General features: G+C 34.4%; 3 protein-coding genes across 3 annotated transcripts; 1 reads left to right on the top strand and 2 right to left on the bottom strand.

Moving 5' to 3' along the window:
- Nucleotides 1-609: 609 nt before the first annotated feature.
- LOC8286756 (photosynthetic NDH subunit of lumenal location 5, chloroplastic) lies at nucleotides 610-3560 on the bottom strand. Its single transcript, XM_002514828.3, has 7 exons — nucleotides 3405-3560; nucleotides 3077-3283; nucleotides 2706-2856; nucleotides 2522-2610; nucleotides 2177-2231; nucleotides 1782-1867; nucleotides 610-1009 (listed from the first exon to the last, which is right to left on the bottom strand). Exons 1-7 carry the CDS (start codon nucleotides 3426-3428, stop codon nucleotides 851-853), a joined length of 771 nt encoding a protein of 256 aa, XP_002514874.1. The 5' UTR covers nucleotides 3429-3560; the 3' UTR covers nucleotides 610-850.
- A 1678-nt stretch (nucleotides 3561-5238) lies between these two features.
- On the top strand, nucleotides 5239-8696 carry LOC8286755 (4-sulfomuconolactone hydrolase). The gene is made up of 10 exons (XM_002514827.4): nucleotides 5239-5505; nucleotides 5678-5749; nucleotides 6209-6288; nucleotides 6660-6759; nucleotides 6843-6896; nucleotides 7571-7648; nucleotides 7781-7878; nucleotides 7972-8029; nucleotides 8215-8336; nucleotides 8439-8696. The coding sequence occupies exons 1-10, from the start codon at nucleotides 5290-5292 to the stop codon at nucleotides 8590-8592; spliced, it is 1032 nt and encodes a 343-aa protein (XP_002514873.2). The 5' UTR covers nucleotides 5239-5289; the 3' UTR covers nucleotides 8593-8696.
- A 132-nt stretch (nucleotides 8697-8828) lies between these two features.
- Nucleotides 8829-17649, bottom strand: LOC8286754 (protein ESSENTIAL FOR POTEXVIRUS ACCUMULATION 1). The gene is made up of 11 exons (XM_015716702.2): nucleotides 17252-17649; nucleotides 16725-16784; nucleotides 16532-16605; nucleotides 14747-15613; nucleotides 14536-14629; nucleotides 14252-14416; nucleotides 13337-14119; nucleotides 11009-13237; nucleotides 10871-10931; nucleotides 9584-9723; nucleotides 8829-9420 (listed from the first exon to the last, which is right to left on the bottom strand). Exons 1-11 carry the CDS (start codon nucleotides 17325-17327, stop codon nucleotides 9104-9106), a joined length of 4866 nt encoding a protein of 1621 aa, XP_015572188.1. The 5' UTR covers nucleotides 17328-17649; the 3' UTR covers nucleotides 8829-9103.
- Nucleotides 17650-19113: the final 1464 nt, after the last annotated feature.

Below are 19113 nucleotides of genomic sequence, written 5' to 3' on the forward strand. Positions count from 1 at the left end.
TAATGTAAGCCTATTCATTTCCTCTATTACTTATAATATATATTGAAAATTGGAAGTCATGTTACTTGGAAGAAAATTAGTACTAATTCATAAAGGTGTGTGTTGAGTAGAAGAATTATCAGATCCTCAAAGCCCCATTTCTCCAGTTTATGAGTCCAAGTCCATCCCACTCTCGCAGACCTCAGTCACTGGAATGGTAATGATTCATCCAAGTGGGCCGTATCCAAGCTCATTAAGAGATTGAAAAAATATATATATATATATATATATGTCCTTTTCTTTTTTTATCTTTTATTAAATTTACCGTGTTAACCTTTTTTCTTCTTTTTTTTTTACTGTACTAAATATCAAAAATATATATTTTTTTAATTTTTTTAAATCCGTTTTGATATTATATTTTTAATTTTTTTAAATCCGTTTTGGGTAATATTAACTAAAAAAATTAAAAGATTAACTGAAAAACAGCTATATTATATTTTTTTTAAAAACTTATACAGTAAAAATGATAATTTTTTTGTTAATTTTAGAATACATTTGAAAAGTTCTATTAGAGATTTGCATTCTATTTTGTGTATTAGAATCAAAGCTACAAGATAACATCATATGAAGTGAGAAGTAAAAACAATGTATAATGTATAGAATTTCAATCATATCAAATGATACATCTTAGTAACATTGTGTCGTAAAAAAATCCCAGGAACATCTCTCATAGTTGAAAATTTCCTACTGATTACAATGCAAGTAAAGAAGAAACCGCAAAGGGGTTCAAAATCAAAGTCATTTGAGAAGAAAAAAGCATAACGAAGAGGGTAGACTAGTCTGAAGTTTGACAATGAAGAAATCAGAATGATCATGCCCCGGCTATTGGAAGCTCGCCACATTCACTAATAACTACCCTCTTTCTGGGACGATCACCTCTGTCGGTTTCTTGTGACTCGATCAACTTCACAATGTCCATGCCTTCTAAAACCTGCCCAAACACTACATGCCTCTGATCCAGCCACGGCGTCTGCCATTTGCCAGATGCAGATCAAAGTGTCAATATGTAAAGTCAAATGCCTGTTATTGCAAAATCTTAAAAGCTTTGTGAGCCTTTTACTTCTACACTTGATCATCAAGAAACATAAACGAGCTCTAATTGAATAAAAACCATCCACGTGCTACGCTTCGATGATGTTTGCTCAACTAGAAAAATTTGGATTTATACAATGTAAATCACATAGGTATGCAAATAATTAATTTGGGTATGCATGATAACCACGTAAATCACAATTAAGAAGAGAAACTTTACTCGTAACATAAAATTCAATTGCATTCTTGATAATGCAAAAATATTACATCAGCAGTCAAGTAGAAGACAACAGGTGGCAAACAAGTGAGGCAGAATAACCAGAAGAAACAAACCCCTACAGACTTTCTTCCAATTTTATGGCCCAACTAGGAAGAACATATGCAAATTTAAGCCCATTTAACTACATCAAGGTTTCCAATTGCTCCCTAGAGAGCAGAATGTTTGAGGTAGCAGTGAAAATTCCCTATTTCTTTTCCAATATCCCTAAAGACTAGGAAATTATCATATTACTAGCATAACTACATACACTCGATCCAAAATTTAATCTAAATAAAGGAATGTGCTGCTTTTTTATTTACTCAAAAACAAATCCTGATCCCTATTCTGATCCACATAGTAGAATAACATGTGCACATAATAATAACAGGAAATAATGATGCATGTGTAAACATATCTGCTCATGGATCTAAATATAAAGCAATTGCTCTACCTTGACAGTGCAAATGAAGAACTGACTCCCATTGGTGTTGGGGCCTGCATTTGCCATGCTAACAACTCCGGCTCCAGTATGGGCCACTGCAATCCACATTTCAGAACACACATTCAACGCCATATAAGTAAGCAATTAATATACAGCACAGGAAAGGAGAAAAAGATACTCACCAAAACAACATGTGCGTGTTTAAAAATCAAAAGATATAAAAAGGTCCTGATTTTCTGACTGCTTATGTCTTAAACAAAATGATTATAGGGGTAATATACAAGGGATCAGTTAAAAAAAATTCATTATCCATCTTCAGCTTAAAAGAAACTACATAAGTTAGAGATTTCATTGAGAATAGACTCCAACCAATAACAAGAGCTAAACATAATAATAAAACTTACGCTTGAAGTTTTCATCTTTAAATGTACGACCATATATGCTTTTACCTCCAGTTCCCTGCAGTAATTTTCAAACTCTGAGTATAAATAGTTTCCAAATAAATGCCTCAAGTACAGAAATAGCTGAAAGTTGTAGAAATGCATATGCAGCAAAGGAAAGAATTTCCCTATCTGAAAAACTCTAAGACTAATGAATGAATCTCTAGATATTAGATTAACCTCAATGTATTCTCTTGTTTCAGAAATAATAAAATGTTTTTCAAAATTTCTATGCAATGTTTATAATAAGCTCAGGATTAAAATTAAGCTAGACAGGAAAAATCCTTAAGTGTTAAAGGAAGCACCCACATTTCCTTTATCAAAGTCTCCTCCTTGAATCATGAAATCTTTGATGACACGATGAAATGCGGAACCCTTGTAACCAAAACCCTTCTCACCTAATCAAGATACAAAGCCAAACTAAATTAAAACACATTCAAAAGCCTAATAAAGTGAGAGAACTTTAAAACTTAAAGTTCATAAAGAATCCAACCTGTGCATAAAGCACGGAAATTCTCTGCTGTTTGGGGCACATCATCACCATACAATCCAATAACAATCCTTCCAGCCAGCTTGGGCACCGGATTGCCAATGCTTATATCAAAATAGACTTTGTTGGTCACCTTTGATTGCAAATCTGCCACCTAAAGTATAAATTATAGCTCCAAACTTTAACACATACATATATACAAAGCACGTTCCTTTTTTTTAATTCAATTAATTGAGAACGACACTGCAAAGAGTTAGTGACATAAATTAATAACTAAAGTTCAAGAAAACAAAACATATAAATTAATTAAACTCAAAACGACCAAAATAAACAGAATATCCAGTAAATAGCTAAGGACCCAGAAAAATCCAGACCTCAGAAGTAGCTCTAATCGAGCTAATAAAACGGGTTTTGTGTTTAGAAGACGTCGTAAGTGAAGAGAAGGAGCCAGAAAAGAACGAGCTTGATGATGATAAATATGAAACATTTGTTGCCTTTGAAACCTTCACCGCCTTGAAAGTACTGCTTAGTGCTTTGACCTGAGGCACGTTTCTTGGACTTGGAATTGAACCCACATTTGGCTGCAATATAAAAAAAAAAAAGAAGAAAGAACAAAAAGAATTGAAAACAGGGGTTTTTGTTAGATAAGAGTGATTGGTTACTGAGAAAATGAAGGCAAAGAAAGAGCAAAATGTAATTTACCAGAGTTGTGAAAGGAGCCGCCATAGATGGAAACAGTGACTGTATGAGTTGGATATTAGAGCTTATTTTACTGATAAGTGAAGAGAAAGTGGGGATTTTGGGTTTTTGCTTTGTGCAGAGAAATCAGGCAATTCGGGACTGCACTAACATACGGCATGTCGTTTCTAGGAAATGACAAAATGAGTCCTGAAAATAGAATCCCTAAATTGCAATATACACTAAATACCCAACTTCCACCACCACATGGCATTATCTATGGCAAAATAACTTATAAATATCACTAATAATAGTTTAAGTCCTAATTAACATAAAATTTACTGATAGGATCATATGAATATACTAATTTTTCAAATAATTAAAAAAATAGTGCAATATAAGCTAATAACAAAAATTTTAATTATATAAAATTAATTAAAATAACAAGTTAAAAATGCCTAATTCAAAGGTATTTGATATGTTAATAATATTATGTGAGTTTGATATATAATATTAAAGATTTCTCAGTTTTTTTTTTATAGTACCCATCTAAAGTTTAATAGGGTTTTTCTAAATAGTTATAAGAAACATTATTTTTATAATAATTACTGTCTCTAATTCTTATATGTGTCATTTTTGTCATTAAATAATTTCAAAAGAATATCTATATTAAAATTTAATATTATAGGTTAAATATGTCTAGTCATATTATAGATCGTATTTCCATTTAATAATTTAATGAGTTTTAATAATTACAATTTATTGAATTTAATATTCAACAAATGTATTATATATATATATATATATATATATATATATATATATATATATATTATGTTTATATATAAATTTTTTATTTTAATACGTGTACTTATTTATTTTAATATGATTATTTATTTTTAAGATATAAATTCAAATTTACGTGTAATTTTATAGTTTTTTTTATTAATTTATTGATCAATAAGTTATATTCGTAATTAAATCGATTCTAATATTAAGAAATAACATATTAATTATAATTTAATATTATATTAATTAATAAATAGTTTTTTAGTCAAATAACAATAGTAATTCTATCATAAAAATAACATACTAATTATATTTTAATATTATATTAACTAATTAATTAATATATTACATTTCTAATTAAATACTAACTCTAATTCTAGAAAATAACATATTTAATTATATCTTAATACTATATTAACTAATAAATAGTTTTCTAATCAGATTATGATATTAATTATATTCTAAAGAATAATATTATTATATTTTAATATTATATTAACTAATAAATTAATTTTGTAACTATTTAATAATTCTAATTCTATAATATAATATTTTAAATATATGTTTAATGTTATATTTAATAAATTAATTTTTATTATATAACAATTTTTTTAATAATAATATTAATATAAAAATTAAAATTAATTAATAAATATTTTAAAATGGTTTTTATATTATTTCATTAATAAATTTTTAAAATGTATAGAAAATAAAAAAATTTAAAATAATTAATTTGTTTTTATTTTTTAGAATATTATATATTAATATTAAATATTAAATTTTTATTAAATTATATATATTAATTTAATTTTATAATTAAAATAATAATAACATTCACGTAACGCATAAATAAACGATCAATGCTTAATTTTTTAACTTTTAATCTTATCAAATGCCATTTAAATTATTATAAATGATCATAAAATAATATTTAATTAATTAAATTTTTTAGATTTTCATCAGTTTTTATTGTTCTTAAAAAAAAATACGTGTCACTCAATCAAGGTGCTCACTCCTAATTATATATATTTTTTTTTACATTATGAATTTTATTGGATTTTAGATAGCATTTTCCTAATAATAATTTTGAGAAGATTTTATTTAAATCATTATCCTCCCCATGGCACTGGGGTTGTTGAAGCCGTTGATACCTTCTATTGCCTTTCCTCACTGTTCTCACTCTTCACTTGTTGCTGCCACTGTGCCAATTACCATTTCAAAGAGACTACCTTCCAGATTCCCATCAGCTAAAATGGCCACAGCTGAAGCTAATACTAATCCAAATTCTATCAGAATCATTGATTCACATCTTCATGTCTGGGCTTCTCCACAGGAGGTAACTTTATAACCCAATACAATTCTAAGAACAGCTATCTTTCTTTTTCAGAATTGTAGGTTTGTCTCATTTCGACGTTTAAAATCTTTCCATTCTTTTGAATGTTTCTCATCATCAATGATAATTAGACACTGTGTGTAATTTTGCTTTTTCTTTTTCTGGGTTGCAAAAGGCTGCAGATAAATACCCTTATTTCCCTGGCCAAGAACCCAGTTTGCCTGGACATTTAGAGTTCTTGCTTCAGGTACAATTTCTTATGAACCTTAATGTGTGTGTGTATATGTTTTATGTTAGGCCGCTTACTTATTTTAGTGAAATCTTCTATTCAGAAGTCATCATGATCCATTTTCATGATAATATTTGTTCCCTTATTGCTATCTGGCACTCATTTATGCAATGTCACTCACTATATAAGAACAACTTTTACAACATTATTTATTTAATTTTTTTTGGTTACCTGGTGAAAATATGCTGATAAATATTCTGCTAATATAAAATGCATATGATTCTATAAAAAGATAAATATTTCTCCATTTTATGTAGCCCCAATATGGTGTTCTATAACGATCTGTATGTTCCATTAGAGACGCTTCGTCCTCCTCTCAGCTCCAACTTCTGTCCGCTTACTAATATAAACGAGTCATACACAACACTCATGATAGCCCTTATCTAACTTTTGGATTGTTCCTTTTTATCTTTGCAGAACATGGAAGAAGCAGGCGTACATGGTGCACTAATAGTGCAGCCCATTAATCACAAATTTGATCATTCTTTAGTGACAAGGTCAGTAATAAGGATAATGGTATTTGCAAATTAATATACCAAATAAGTTTAACCCAATCTAGACATGACTGTTTGTGCATGGGATGGATACCATACTTAAGATACTTGATGCGGATCCAGCACATAGGTAATACAGCTAAGAAAGAAACTAACAACCACAGATCAATTTGGAGTTGATCTCTTGTTAGGTTCAGCCTGTAGATTTCTTGACTCTCTCTACATTTGAAATAAGATTAACAAAGAGTCTAAAGTCAATATTCTGGTATTCGCAATTGCTAACTCATTTTTCTGCTCTGATAACCTGGCACCCTAGTGGACATTCACCACTCTACCAGAGAATATTGCCCAATTCATAAATTTTGTTTTGACAGTGTTATGAAGAAGCATCCAACCAAGTTTGTTGGTTGCTGCCTTGCTGACCCTGCAGAAGACGGAAGTGGGCTTAAGCAGCTTGAAGAACTTGTCTTGAAGGTCCAGTTTTGGTATAAGATAGTCCAATAATTGTCTTTTTCAGAAATCATTTTGATACTCTTTTTCTTACTTGATACTGCCAGGATGGTTATCGAGCTGTTCGCTTTAATCCCTATCTATGGCCATCTGGTCAGAAGGTAATAGTCTTCTAATACAAATTGTCACCAATTCCCAGAATGTTTGACATGACATTTGAGGTAGCTTATATGTCATTGGATGCAAAAATGTTTTTTGCCTATTTCTTGTGGTACGAATTGATAGGGACCCAGTGACCTTTGAGTAATGAAATCAACTATCATAAATACAGTTTTGGGTGAAAATCTTCTTTTCTTTATATGTTTGTAGATGCATGTACTGCCAAGTGATAGAATCTGGAATCTGAGATAACCAACCTGATAAAAGGAATAAAAGGGAAAAGGGCTATCTTCAGTGCAAGGTGGGTACAGGGAGGGGCATCTGCTGTAAGAAGCCATCCTCTTGCATTTTGTGGGGAGACTAGTCTGACTACTCAAACCCACGACTTTCTCTATCAAAAGAGGAACACCATTACCATAGCCAAGCAAGCTGAGGGGAAATCATCACTAAGAACATTCTCTCACTTGAAATGTTAAGCAATGGGGTTTAAGCACGTACAAGAGCAATAAATAAAAAGCTTAATCACTTTGCATTAGCTCAACAGAAATTGTTTACTCAGATAATGCAGAACTCGAGTTCAGATCTCTAGTTTACTTTAATTAAAACAAATATTTGATGGAATTTATGTTCCATATCACTAAATAATTGACAAATGATGGGAGTTGATCCTTTTCAGATGACAAATGATGTTGGGAAGGCATTGTTTTGTAAAGCCGGAGAACTTGGGATACCAGTTGGTTTCATGTGTTTTAAGGTACTACTGTTCTTGTGTATTTCCTCTCAACCCAAGTATTCAAAGTGATTAACATGACATTGTGTGTCATTATGCCACAATAGTCCTTTTCATGCTCGCGTCTTGGATAATATTTACAAGATAAAATTTCAGGGGCTCGATCTTCATATAGCCGAAATTCAAGAATTATGTACAGAATTTCCTTCTACAGTTGTATTGCTTGATCATTTGGGTTTCTGCAAACCATCAACGTAGGTTCTCTTGCATTTTGGCTTTCGTTTTCTATATTTAATTGGTTGAGAGGCTGAATTAGGTTGTTCTTGTGCATACATGTCATGATGCAGGAACTATGAAGAAAGTCTTACCTTCTCCGAGCTTTTAAAGCTATCCAGGTTCCCAGAGGTATGGTTCTAATGATTGTTTTAGCTATTTATAATGCAAGCTCGAGATACTGAAAACCAGTCTCATATCAGTAGGAGAACACTTTATGCCTCTAGCCTTCCAGTCATCAATACATAATCAAATAAAGTCCTTTTTCAATTTCCACCTCAGATACTTGATTTGTTCACAAACATGTGAAATGGCAGGTATATATCAAATTCAGTGCCCTGTTCAGGGTGTCAAGAATGGCTTACCCATATCAAGATTTGGCACCCCTTCTTTCCCAAGTGGTCTCCAGCTTCGGTGCAAATCGTATCATGTGGGGCAGGTCAGTCTTTACGAAACCATTTTTTAAGATGGAGAAAATAGGAATTGAGGAGTAGAGCTCTAACGGAAACATTAAATGAAAATCTGTGACATATTTTTGCAGTGATTTCCCCTATGTTGTTCCAGAATGCGGGTATAAAGGAGGAAAAGATGCAGTGTCTTCAGTAGCCAGTCAAATACCTTTACCCACTTCTGATTTGGAGTGGATTATGGGTAAAACAGTCATGCAACTCTTCAAAGGACAATGGCTTCCATGAGCAGCAAATTATCATATACAAAGAGTCAATTATTTAAATTTTTTGCTCCTTTTTACATATCCCACGTATTTGGGCAAAATAAAGGTGGCCGACAGTTTGATCAATTTGCAAATGGCGCCCGCCTGTCATAATATATAATTCCTACTTCACCGAGACTTGGGGAGCAAACAAATGCACAGATCTCAACCATTTCATTTCACCTGGAGCACTAATGAGAATGCCTGAAAGACTAATTCTACTTGCAACCGTTTTTAAGAATAACTCTGATATGTCAACTTCTTATACAAAATCATGTTACACAATAGCCAGATTTCCGGGCATTTGTTACCGACCCCTGTATCATTATCGCTAATGTGGTGTAAAACGACCGCACGAAAGTGGGGAAAGAGAGTAAAACAAAACTTTGAAGAAAAAAATGAATTAATCTATCTATGCTTTACCTATGAGAGCTGTGAACCTATACAAGTTGTAAATCAGAAATATACAAAAAAAAGTGACACAGATCAATTGGCTAATCCTCAATCCGTTGGATTTCACCCATCATGATCCGGTTGCTTGTTACTTTAAAACCAAGGAGAGCGGGATCAATTTGCCTTCCTTTCTTTCCTTTCTTTTTGCCACTTCGGCCCCCTTGTGTTCCTTCCGATGATTCTGACCCTGCAGTTGTCATGTGGACCTCTGGAGCAGTGGTCTTCTTGGCATTACTTTTAAGCATGTCTATAAATGATGGCTCTGACACATCAGCATCTCCACAAGATGAGGTCCGCCGGAAACGCGCATCCTTCTTGCCAGATGCCATATCTGTGCTCTGGTTCACTGGATTTGCCCCTGCATATTTTAGGTACAAAAAAATATTATTCTTTATAATTGCACACAAATAAACACGGCAAAATTGAAGTGGCGGCCTCTATCAATTGTTGCAATGCAAGTTGCTAAATTCAGTAAATGTGAAGAGTTCCATAAAGTGAGTGGTTAAAAGATAGAATCACACCTTCAACAACAGTTGAACTTTTCCCCCTAATAGCTGTATCTGATACCAGCTCAGACAGGCCTTCTTGGGATGATGAGACACGAGCAACAGGCGGTCGCCTCAACAATACATTCTCTTGTCCTTTAGGTAGTGATGGTACCCTATCAAATAGAGCATAACACATCAAACTCCAGGATTTCTGGTAATATTAAATTTGGAAGGCTGAAAAAAGCAGTTAAGCAGCATGACTGTACAATTACATAAAACATTCCACATAGTTGCAAGAAAAGTGAACCAATTCAAACTATGACCGACAGGCAGTCATCTGAATGCATGATACAGGATGAGCATAACCATTCAACATCCTCAATCTCATTCCCTTTTCTTGCAACCTAACACTCTCATTGTGGAAAATTTAAATGGAAATGAGCAGAATAGAGATTTCAAATAACAATAGAGATACAGAAATGAACATGAAAAGCAACACATGAAAGTAAGGATGTGTTATATACTAAGTAAACAAAGAAAAAAGATAAACTACACAAATTCTTCTATTTTTTATTGCAATAACAAAACTGCCCTTGCAAATTTAATACTGTATATGTTGAATGGATATAATTTCAATACACCATCCACATATAATATCATATGCCATATATTTAAAAAAAAAAATAACAGTAACCAAATACCTACTAGCTTGGGAACAAAATTAGAAATGAAAAGAGATTTTATGAGCAGCCAATTGAACATTGATAAAACTCACTGTTATATATAAAATAAAAACAATAAATAAAGCCAGTCATAAGAACACTTAAGGCTTCGTATTACACAGCATTTTAAAAAAAGAGATGCAGAGAATCATAAAATGGGATTTGAAGTTAGCCATTGAGGTAGACTCTGACTACTAATGTAATTTTTTTAAGTGCTTCCCATATTTTTTTTAAGATAAAAAAAATACCTCAAAGAGTTGATATTTTCAATACTTCCAAGAACACCTTAAGTATACAATAAATTTTTGCATGCATTTGAACCTAAAAGTTATACAAAATGAAGAGTTTCAGATGAACTTTAGTTTATTAATATAATGTCCTGGCTCTTAGATATGAGCAAAGCCTGTAAAATAGATATTATTTACCCCAATAAAATGTCAATCCAAATATTCATACAGTGGTAGCATTGACTACTAAAATAAAGTGAAAATCTAAAACTTATTCCTGTCAACTATCCACAAGCTCAACTTGAAAGGAAAATCCAAGTTTCTTCAAACACAAGCAAACAAGGATTTCAAAGAAAAAAGAATTAACTTACTGATTTATAGCAATATCTTCACCGAATGAGTTTTGTGGTCCAATCTTGTCATCATAAAAGTCTGCATGCACACCAGGAAGACTAATTTTTAGAACTTGTATAAATATAGACCATAAGAATGACATCCAAAGTACTTACTAGGAACACTGAGAGAAGAGTGCCTGCTAAGCGCATTTGCCGGAACCTCTCCATGATCAGTAGTAGCCAAATGCGCTTGCTCAGCTATGCCATTATGAATCTCAGAAGCTGGACCCTTTGTCATACCCTGGCTTTTGGCTCCATACTTCCTCCCTTCTACATCCATATATCCTCGATTGGCAGAGAGCTTCTCAATGAAGCTCAAATCGTTGAGAACAGCTTGGGGATTCTCACTAATGCCTAACAACGATGAATGCCTCTCGTATGTTGCTCCAGATTCGGATCTAAATGGTAATTTTTCTGTGCCCCCAAAATTATTGCCCTGTTCACCAGCTGAAGAAATCTCTGCCACTTCACAAGCATTAGAACCATAAGACCCTATTGCAAATGAGTTGTTCAGGCTGGCTTCTTGGTCTGATACAACACCGAAAGGGTGGTCCGAAGAGCTCGATCCAGTGTAGAGGCCTGATGGCAACCTCTTGTCCAAAGATAACCCATCACTTGGCTGTAGAGAATCAGCAGTTTGGTGACCTGACTTCTGATGTAGCAATTCCATTAACAATCGCCTGGATTTGTCATCATTTGATCCATCTGACATCCAAAGACTCGAGTCTTCAGCAGCCATTTTAGAGTCAGACTCCCTTTTCTGCCGCTCGGCATTGATGTGCACTTGTTGCATTCGAGATTCCATCCAGTCATTTGCTAGTGGCCCACTGCTTTCTGGCCAGCGGCCCCCAATTGCATCCAGGGCTGGAGCATGGAATTGGTTAGGAACTAAGGGGTGATGAGGATTGTGAGGATGGCTGCCAGAGGATAAAGTTCCTACTTGACCAGCAGACTGCATTCGTGTACTCAACTCCTGCATATCTAACCCATGAGCATGAGCCATAGCATTTACAATATCCATATTCATTCCTGAAGCACCAGCAGGCAAAGAGAGAGACCTCTCAAATGGCATTGAACCAGGCTCATAAATTCCTTGCCGCAATCTATCTTGAAATGAAAGATTTCGCTCAAGGTGACTCAGCTGGTCCTCATGTGGTGTCCTCTGCTGCCGCTGATAAAAATCTAACGCGCTTATTCCTGAAGAGTGAGCTTGGGGATTACCAGCAATACTCCTAAGGAAGTGATCATTTTCATTAACTGGCCATAGGGAATCAATGTGCCTCTCTTCTTCCATATTCATCCGCTGTCTCAATCCCATTGGCAACTGCCTTGCCTGAAGCTGTTCTTGAAGAATTTGATGTTCTAGAGATTGCATTTTTCCATGTTGTGCACGTGATAATAGTTCATAAATATCTCTCTGCTGATCTTGCTGTGGTGTCTGACAAAATTTTGCCCGAGTAAGCTGCTCCATAGATGGAACAAGATGCCTCTGTGGGTGATGGGACCGTTGTTGCAGCTCATGAAGAAGTTGCTGCTCCAACAAAACTTGATCACGAATGGCGCGGGACTGTGAGAGGCCAGGATCAGGCATCTGACCATGCAGCAACTGTTCCAGAAGCACCTGCCGAGCTTGTGACTGCTGTCGTTCCTGCAAAAGCTTTTGCTGTTGATGGAACTGCTGCTGTTGCTGTAACTGATGCTGTTGGAGCTGAAGTTGCCGCTGTTGTTGTAGCTGCTGCTGTTGTAGCTGCTGTTGCTGCATCTGAAGTGCCAAAAGATGTTCCAGATCTGGCACAGGATGGTTTGCCAACTGTTGATGGTGAATAAGATTTTGGGCTGGCACATGTTCTAGAAGTGACTCATTTAAATGTGAATGAGATGACAGCATATTTCTATGCTGGAGCTGCTGCTGCTGAAATTTTCGTGACATAAGCTGATCAGCTAAATCAAGATGATTAGGCTCTTGTTCAACAAGTGACAGACGGTGAGCTGCAGTGGCTTCTTGAAATGAGCTGGGGACAGAATGCATATCTTGTCTATACACATCAGCCCATTTCTCTGCAACAGAAGCTGGATCATTTATAGCAGCATACGGGGCAGACCTTCCAACACTGGAAGATAAATCAGATGGCTCAGTTTGTCTAGCTTGAGAGCCTTCAAGCTCAGACCAGAATAAACCAAAAGGGTGCAATTTGTTATCTCTGTGGTAAGGTAAACCAGGTTCAGATAATTCATTTGGAAGAGATGGGAGACCATTTGAATTTGCCAAAGAATCAGGAGCACTCCAAGATGAATGTGTGGTAGGATAACCACTACTCCCTGGTCTTCCAGGAAAAACAATTTCTGAAAGATCAGAAAGAAACATTAAGATATAGGAAGAATATTTGGTGGAAAATATAACTACAGTACAAAAGATACTAAAAAACTCGAGGGAAAAAAAACCTTCATCTTGTGCAACAAAATCATGAAAACTTTGGTCCTCTGAGTGTGATAATTGCAGCGGATTCTCAGGCTCAGATACTCTCGACTGAGCATGCTGAATTGAGAGGGAACTGAAGTCAGACAACGGCTGGCACAGGTCATTTACTGCAGATGAATCAGTATTTTCTGGAACTAAAGTAGCAGGTAAATCAGGCTCCAGCTTTCCACCTAAAGCACCAGACTGCTCCAGTTCAGAACTAGGAAAACCTGCTCCCATCTTAAGGCGTGGCATGACCTCACCTAAACTTTGGAAAGGTGTGCCTTCAGGAGCATCTGCCAAGCGGACTGGCAAGTCTGTCCCAAAATAACCTTCTTCAAACCACAATATAATATCAGCTCCAAGAAATGGTCCTTGAGTAGTCCCATGAGGATCAACGTAATAGAAATACAAGTCCTCAGGTGAAATAACCCTTTCAAGGTCTTTTGCTTCATTTTTACTCGCCAAGTGTGATATGGTGCTACTATGATCTTGATCAGAAGTGGGTAAAACGAACAGAGAATTTGAATCATCAGGAAGCTTAGTGTCGACATCAAAAGAAGAGGCAGACTTAAAATCATCAGGACGAAAATGTCTAATCAAAGCAGAGTTCATCATCTGCCCATTTTCGCCAATAGCAAGCTGAGAACTGACATTGAAAGAAGTGCTGATCTCTATTGCACTTGAAACACCATCATCTTTCAAGAATGTGGCAGTGACTTCATCAGCAGTAACCTTGTTTCCTTCTTCATGATCCACCTCTTTTTCTGGAACAATGTACACTCAGTTTCTTTTAAAAATGAAATGGTGCTTGCAAAACAATTCTCTTATTTTTTATAGAAGTTATAAGAAGAAATTGCATAGGACAAACTGCATGAAAAAATGAATACAGTGCTCACCATTTAACACATTTAAATGTGAATCATGGTTCCATAGGGAACTATTGTCATCGATATGATATGCCCCGTTGCTTGCAGCGTCTTGAAACGGATCAGCAGTCACATCAAAGGGCTCGGACAGAAGGATACCCAGTTTTTCTTCATTGGATTCATACTCTCCAACACCTGTACATAGACAAGGAACATGGAAAAATATTGAGAAAAAAACTGAAGTAGAACATGGAAAAACGTCCAAGCCACTGAGGCCTCCCTTTCCCAAATGAATTGTAAGGCACTCCACTTACCTGAAACACTTTCAGAAGGCCTCCCTTTCCTAAATGAATTGTAAGGCACTCCACTACTTGTGATCTTCCCCTTCCATATGCCATTGAGTATAGACTGCCAGCATCATAAACCAAATAAAGAGTAAGAATAACTTGGTCCAATCGAAATGCTTTCATCCAAATGATACAGGCATCATGATACACTGAGATAGACTCAAATGGAATAACTTACCTCTTCCTCAGCATCAGGAGGAACAAAAGCCAATGGTTCAATAACACCATCTTCAGTTAAAGGCAAAGATTCCTCCATTTCCTCAGGCATTGCAGCAAATGATGAGTCAAGCTTATGCTGACGATAAATGTCGAGAAGCTTGCCCCTTGGGTAGCAAAATTTATCCGCTGTGAAGTTTGGCTTGCCAATGACACTGCCACTCTTGTATGACTGAGAAGCAGTAGTGAAACTTGCAGATGAGCCCCTACTAATAGCATTTGCACTTCCTCGTCCTAGAGCAAACCCCATATTTGAACCTTCGGCCCGCCCTCTCTCATTTCCAAATCCAGGTGCAGCACGGTAGGAAGTGGATCCTGCAGAATGAACCTCCATTCTGTGCCGCGGTCTCCACTTATCACGAGAATCTGACTCACGTTCAGAAACAGAACGGTTGCTAACAATAGATGATTGATTGTCATTATGAACATCTTCTTTCTCTTTATCCACATCTGTTCTTCTCTCAGCTCGGGAATCCTTTTCTTTGTCATCAGGACCCCACCTAGAAGACCATTTGCTATCTCGACGTGCTTCATGCCCAGAGTTTCGGTTGGTGCCATCGTGCCACCTTTCAGAGGAAGGCAAAACTCTATTCTCCATTGTTTCTCTAATTGAAACACTGTCAACACGACGTTCTGTTTTCCTACGATCTCTTCGAGCACCAAGTAAGCCAGTTTCCCTTTCCTCTTCACGCCAGCGGCGGCTGCTTTCATTCTCAGTAGCTATCCTTCTCCAATCTTTTTTGTCATCAGTTCCATCTAAACGCCAACCTTCCTTCTGGCTTGCATCATTGGTATTTCCAAGAGCTACTGAAGTTAAAGTGCGCATGTCCTGTTATACACCCACGGAAAGTCACTCAGCATGAAAAATGCTAATGAGAGCACTGGAACAAAGAAAGTAATAAGAAAAAATCAAGCCCGAAGAAACAGAAATAGCATGAGGCGCGAGGCCTAAACCTAGTGGCATGTCCTAGACTCCCAAGTAGAAATTGCATGGATTGCTCTTTCTACTCGTGTACAAAGTAGGGAAATAACCAAAACAAAAACTATTAAGGCTCTGTATCTGCTTTAGCTTTAGAGCACTTTAGCAACAGCTAACAATGGCATCAACTAGGCAATATTATAGAACTCCATGCCAAATGCTTCCCTTGTAAAAGTAGCTCTCAACCTCAAAAGATATCTAGTACAAAAATAATAGTAACAACAACAACAACAACAACAATAAAACCAGAAAAAGTTAATCCAAGGAAAAGCTTTTCTCATCTTCACTTCATTTATTACTAAGCCGTAAGGTCACAGAGGCATAATTTGTTAACCTTTTTTTACATTTACAAAAAGAAAAGAAGAATATGTATGAGATATTTCTCTCATTTTACACAACGTGGACATAAAACCTGAAATAAAAGAAGAAAGTTGAAGGTTCAAAGCACATTTCCAAGTGTGAGAAAAAGACGTAGAACAGGAAAAGATATTGTGCAAACCACAGGTTCACTAAACGGCAAAATAAAAGAGAAAAATTATAAACCAAAAGTCAGAAAGGATGTTGTTTCTGCATCACATCTAGCTTCCTGCAGCCTGCAGGCATACACCAAGTACAGAATCTCACAGGGAAAGCTCTTCTTATATTATGGTAATAGTAGTGAGTTGATAAATACATAGATGAAGACCAAACATCAATGTAAAGAAGCTTAATAGAGAAACTAAGAAACTACAATAGATGGAAAATAATCTAAGATGAGGGAGAATATACCATCTTGGTCTCACTTGGTTTGCTATAAAGCCACTGAGGAGACAGCGGAATGCTGCTTTCAGATGCCAATTGATCTGGGACAAAATCAAAATCAAAAGTATTATTCACAAAACCAAATAATTGGTTTACCAGTTAAAATCCAATTGCTGAAAGCAAAAGAAAAAACACAAAGGAGATAGATAGATAAAGCAACCTTTTGCCTCGTCATGCAATGCCACATGAATCTTTTCCTCGTCATTTCCAGAAGCTTCAACTGGCATAACAGTAAATAGAAACAAACAAAGCATCAGAAAAATGTATAAATTAATGAAGTTATTCGTCAGCTACATTACCGACCTCAGTGATTACTTATAACTTATCAATTCGTAATGTAATATTCACATTTCAGTCAAGAATAACAAAACAAGTACTAAAAATTACTTAAAGGTTCGCCTCCTCAGTACCTTCTCTGTTTTTTTTTAATTTAAAAGGGAAACTAACAATCTGAAATATAAAGTAAAAAAACATTTGGAGGTCGCCGATAAACAAATCAATTATTAACAGCAAGCAAAATAGTCGAATCCAGAAAGGATAACCTAATTAACAAAAAATAATAATAATAATAATAATAAACAAAAGAACATCGATCTTAACTATTATCAAATAAGGTAATTAAACAATACCTTTTATTTAAATAAAAGCATTACAGAAAAGAGAGAGAGAAAGTGAGTGAAGAAGTACCTTTAGGGTTAAAGGAGTGATCGGAGGGTTTAGAGGAGAGGAGATCATCGGGCAGATCGAGCTTGCGGTCAGCCATCGGACGGTCAAGAAATAAAGAAATCAAACGATTGAAAGAAGAATGGAAGCGAGTGCAGAGATCGAAACAGACAGACAAGCGAGAGGTACAGTTAATTACAGATTGGAGAATTAAAAACGGGAAAAAAAAAAAAAAGAGGAAGTGAAAGGAGAAGCTGGTTCGCCTCGAGAGACAGAGACAGAGAGTTAGGGTTTTGAAGGTTTGATTGAGAAACAAATTACTTTTGTTGTTTGTTCGAGCAGAGAGAGGGAGAGAGATAGAGAGATTAGAGAGGAAACGGGTAGAGGAGAGGAGGGCTGGGCTTTTTTCGGTAGATGTATACATGTATCAACTTTTATTTTTATATTTTTATTTTGGCTAAATGCATATTTCGGCCCTTCAACTTTGTGTGATTTTATAATTAGACTCCTAATTTTGACTTTGGTTCAGTTAGGCCTCTAAACTTTGTGTTTTATACTTTTAACCTCTTTTTTACAAATATTGTGCTCCCATTTGAAAAATATATTGTGATCTATTTAATAAAACTTCATTTATTTTTTATTATTAATAAAAAAATTAAATTTTAATTATTATTATTAAATAAATTTACAATTCTTATTTTTCAGCTTTAATAAAATTCAAGTTCAATTTCTTAGCAATTTACTATTTACTTTGACTATTCTAATATATCATCATTATGACAATAATCACAAGTTCTGTATGAAATCCCAATACTGCAAGGATATAGTAAGCCATCTATACCAGCTCAAGCATAATCTGCAGATATCTACCATTGTAGAAATATGTTTTTATTATTTTTAGTATCAATTTTTCCTCCTCAAATGGATCCTAATAGAATCACATGTTTTCATATTAGATATTAAAATGAGTTTATTGATGATAATGAGTAACATAAAAGCTTTTTCTTTTTTTAGACTTTTAAATTAAATTACAAGATTTGGAATTTCTATAATTAGGCATATGTTTGATTGATAAGCAAAGAATTAGATCGTCAAGAATTAAGATTGATTCTTTGAAGAAACTGAGCATGATAACGATGATTAATTTCATAAAAATTATAATTTTAAGAATTAAAAAGAAATAACGATAGAAAAAAACTAACAAAATTAAGAGACTATGATGATGCTTAGAATTTAGAATGGTAAGAGTGAAGAGATTACTGAAATTTTTGCAAAAAGTAAGAAAAATTTAAAGATTTATAATCTTCAAAAATATCAAATAATAAAAATAAGTTAAGAGATATAAAAAGAATGAAGATTTCTGATAAATTTTTTTAAAAAAGAAATTGAAATTGTTAAATTTATAATCTATCTAACAATTTATGATTTTTCTTCTTTAAAGGAGTCTTTGGTTAGTAAGAAAGTAATAGATAATGAAAGAAAATATGAATATTCTTAATGAAACATTTAATCCACTTTACTAATAAAATATTTTGAATTTATTTGATCTAAAAATATGTTTTGGATTTAGTTGATCTAAAAATATGTAAGTTATGTACTTATCTGTTATAATTATATGTTAATATTATTATTTTCTTTCTAAAATATTTTTGTGTGATATATTTTTCCAAAATTAAAAATCAGAACACCAAATTCAACTGAAATAAAGTCTAAACGCCCAATTGCATAAACTCACAGTTGTAGGGACCCAAATATATGCTTAATTCTTTTACTTTTTATATATTTCTTTTTCGTACATTTCAGGTTTTTCCATTTCTTTTCCTACTTGAAATTCTCTGTTTCCTTTTTTTAATCAAATAAAAATAAAATCTTTCCAGCAGAAGCAA

This window comes from Ricinus communis, chromosome 7 (genome assembly GCF_019578655.1).
Source record: "Ricinus communis isolate WT05 ecotype wild-type chromosome 7, ASM1957865v1, whole genome shotgun sequence".
In the NCBI taxonomy this organism is placed as follows: domain Eukaryota; kingdom Viridiplantae; phylum Streptophyta; class Magnoliopsida; order Malpighiales; family Euphorbiaceae; genus Ricinus; species Ricinus communis.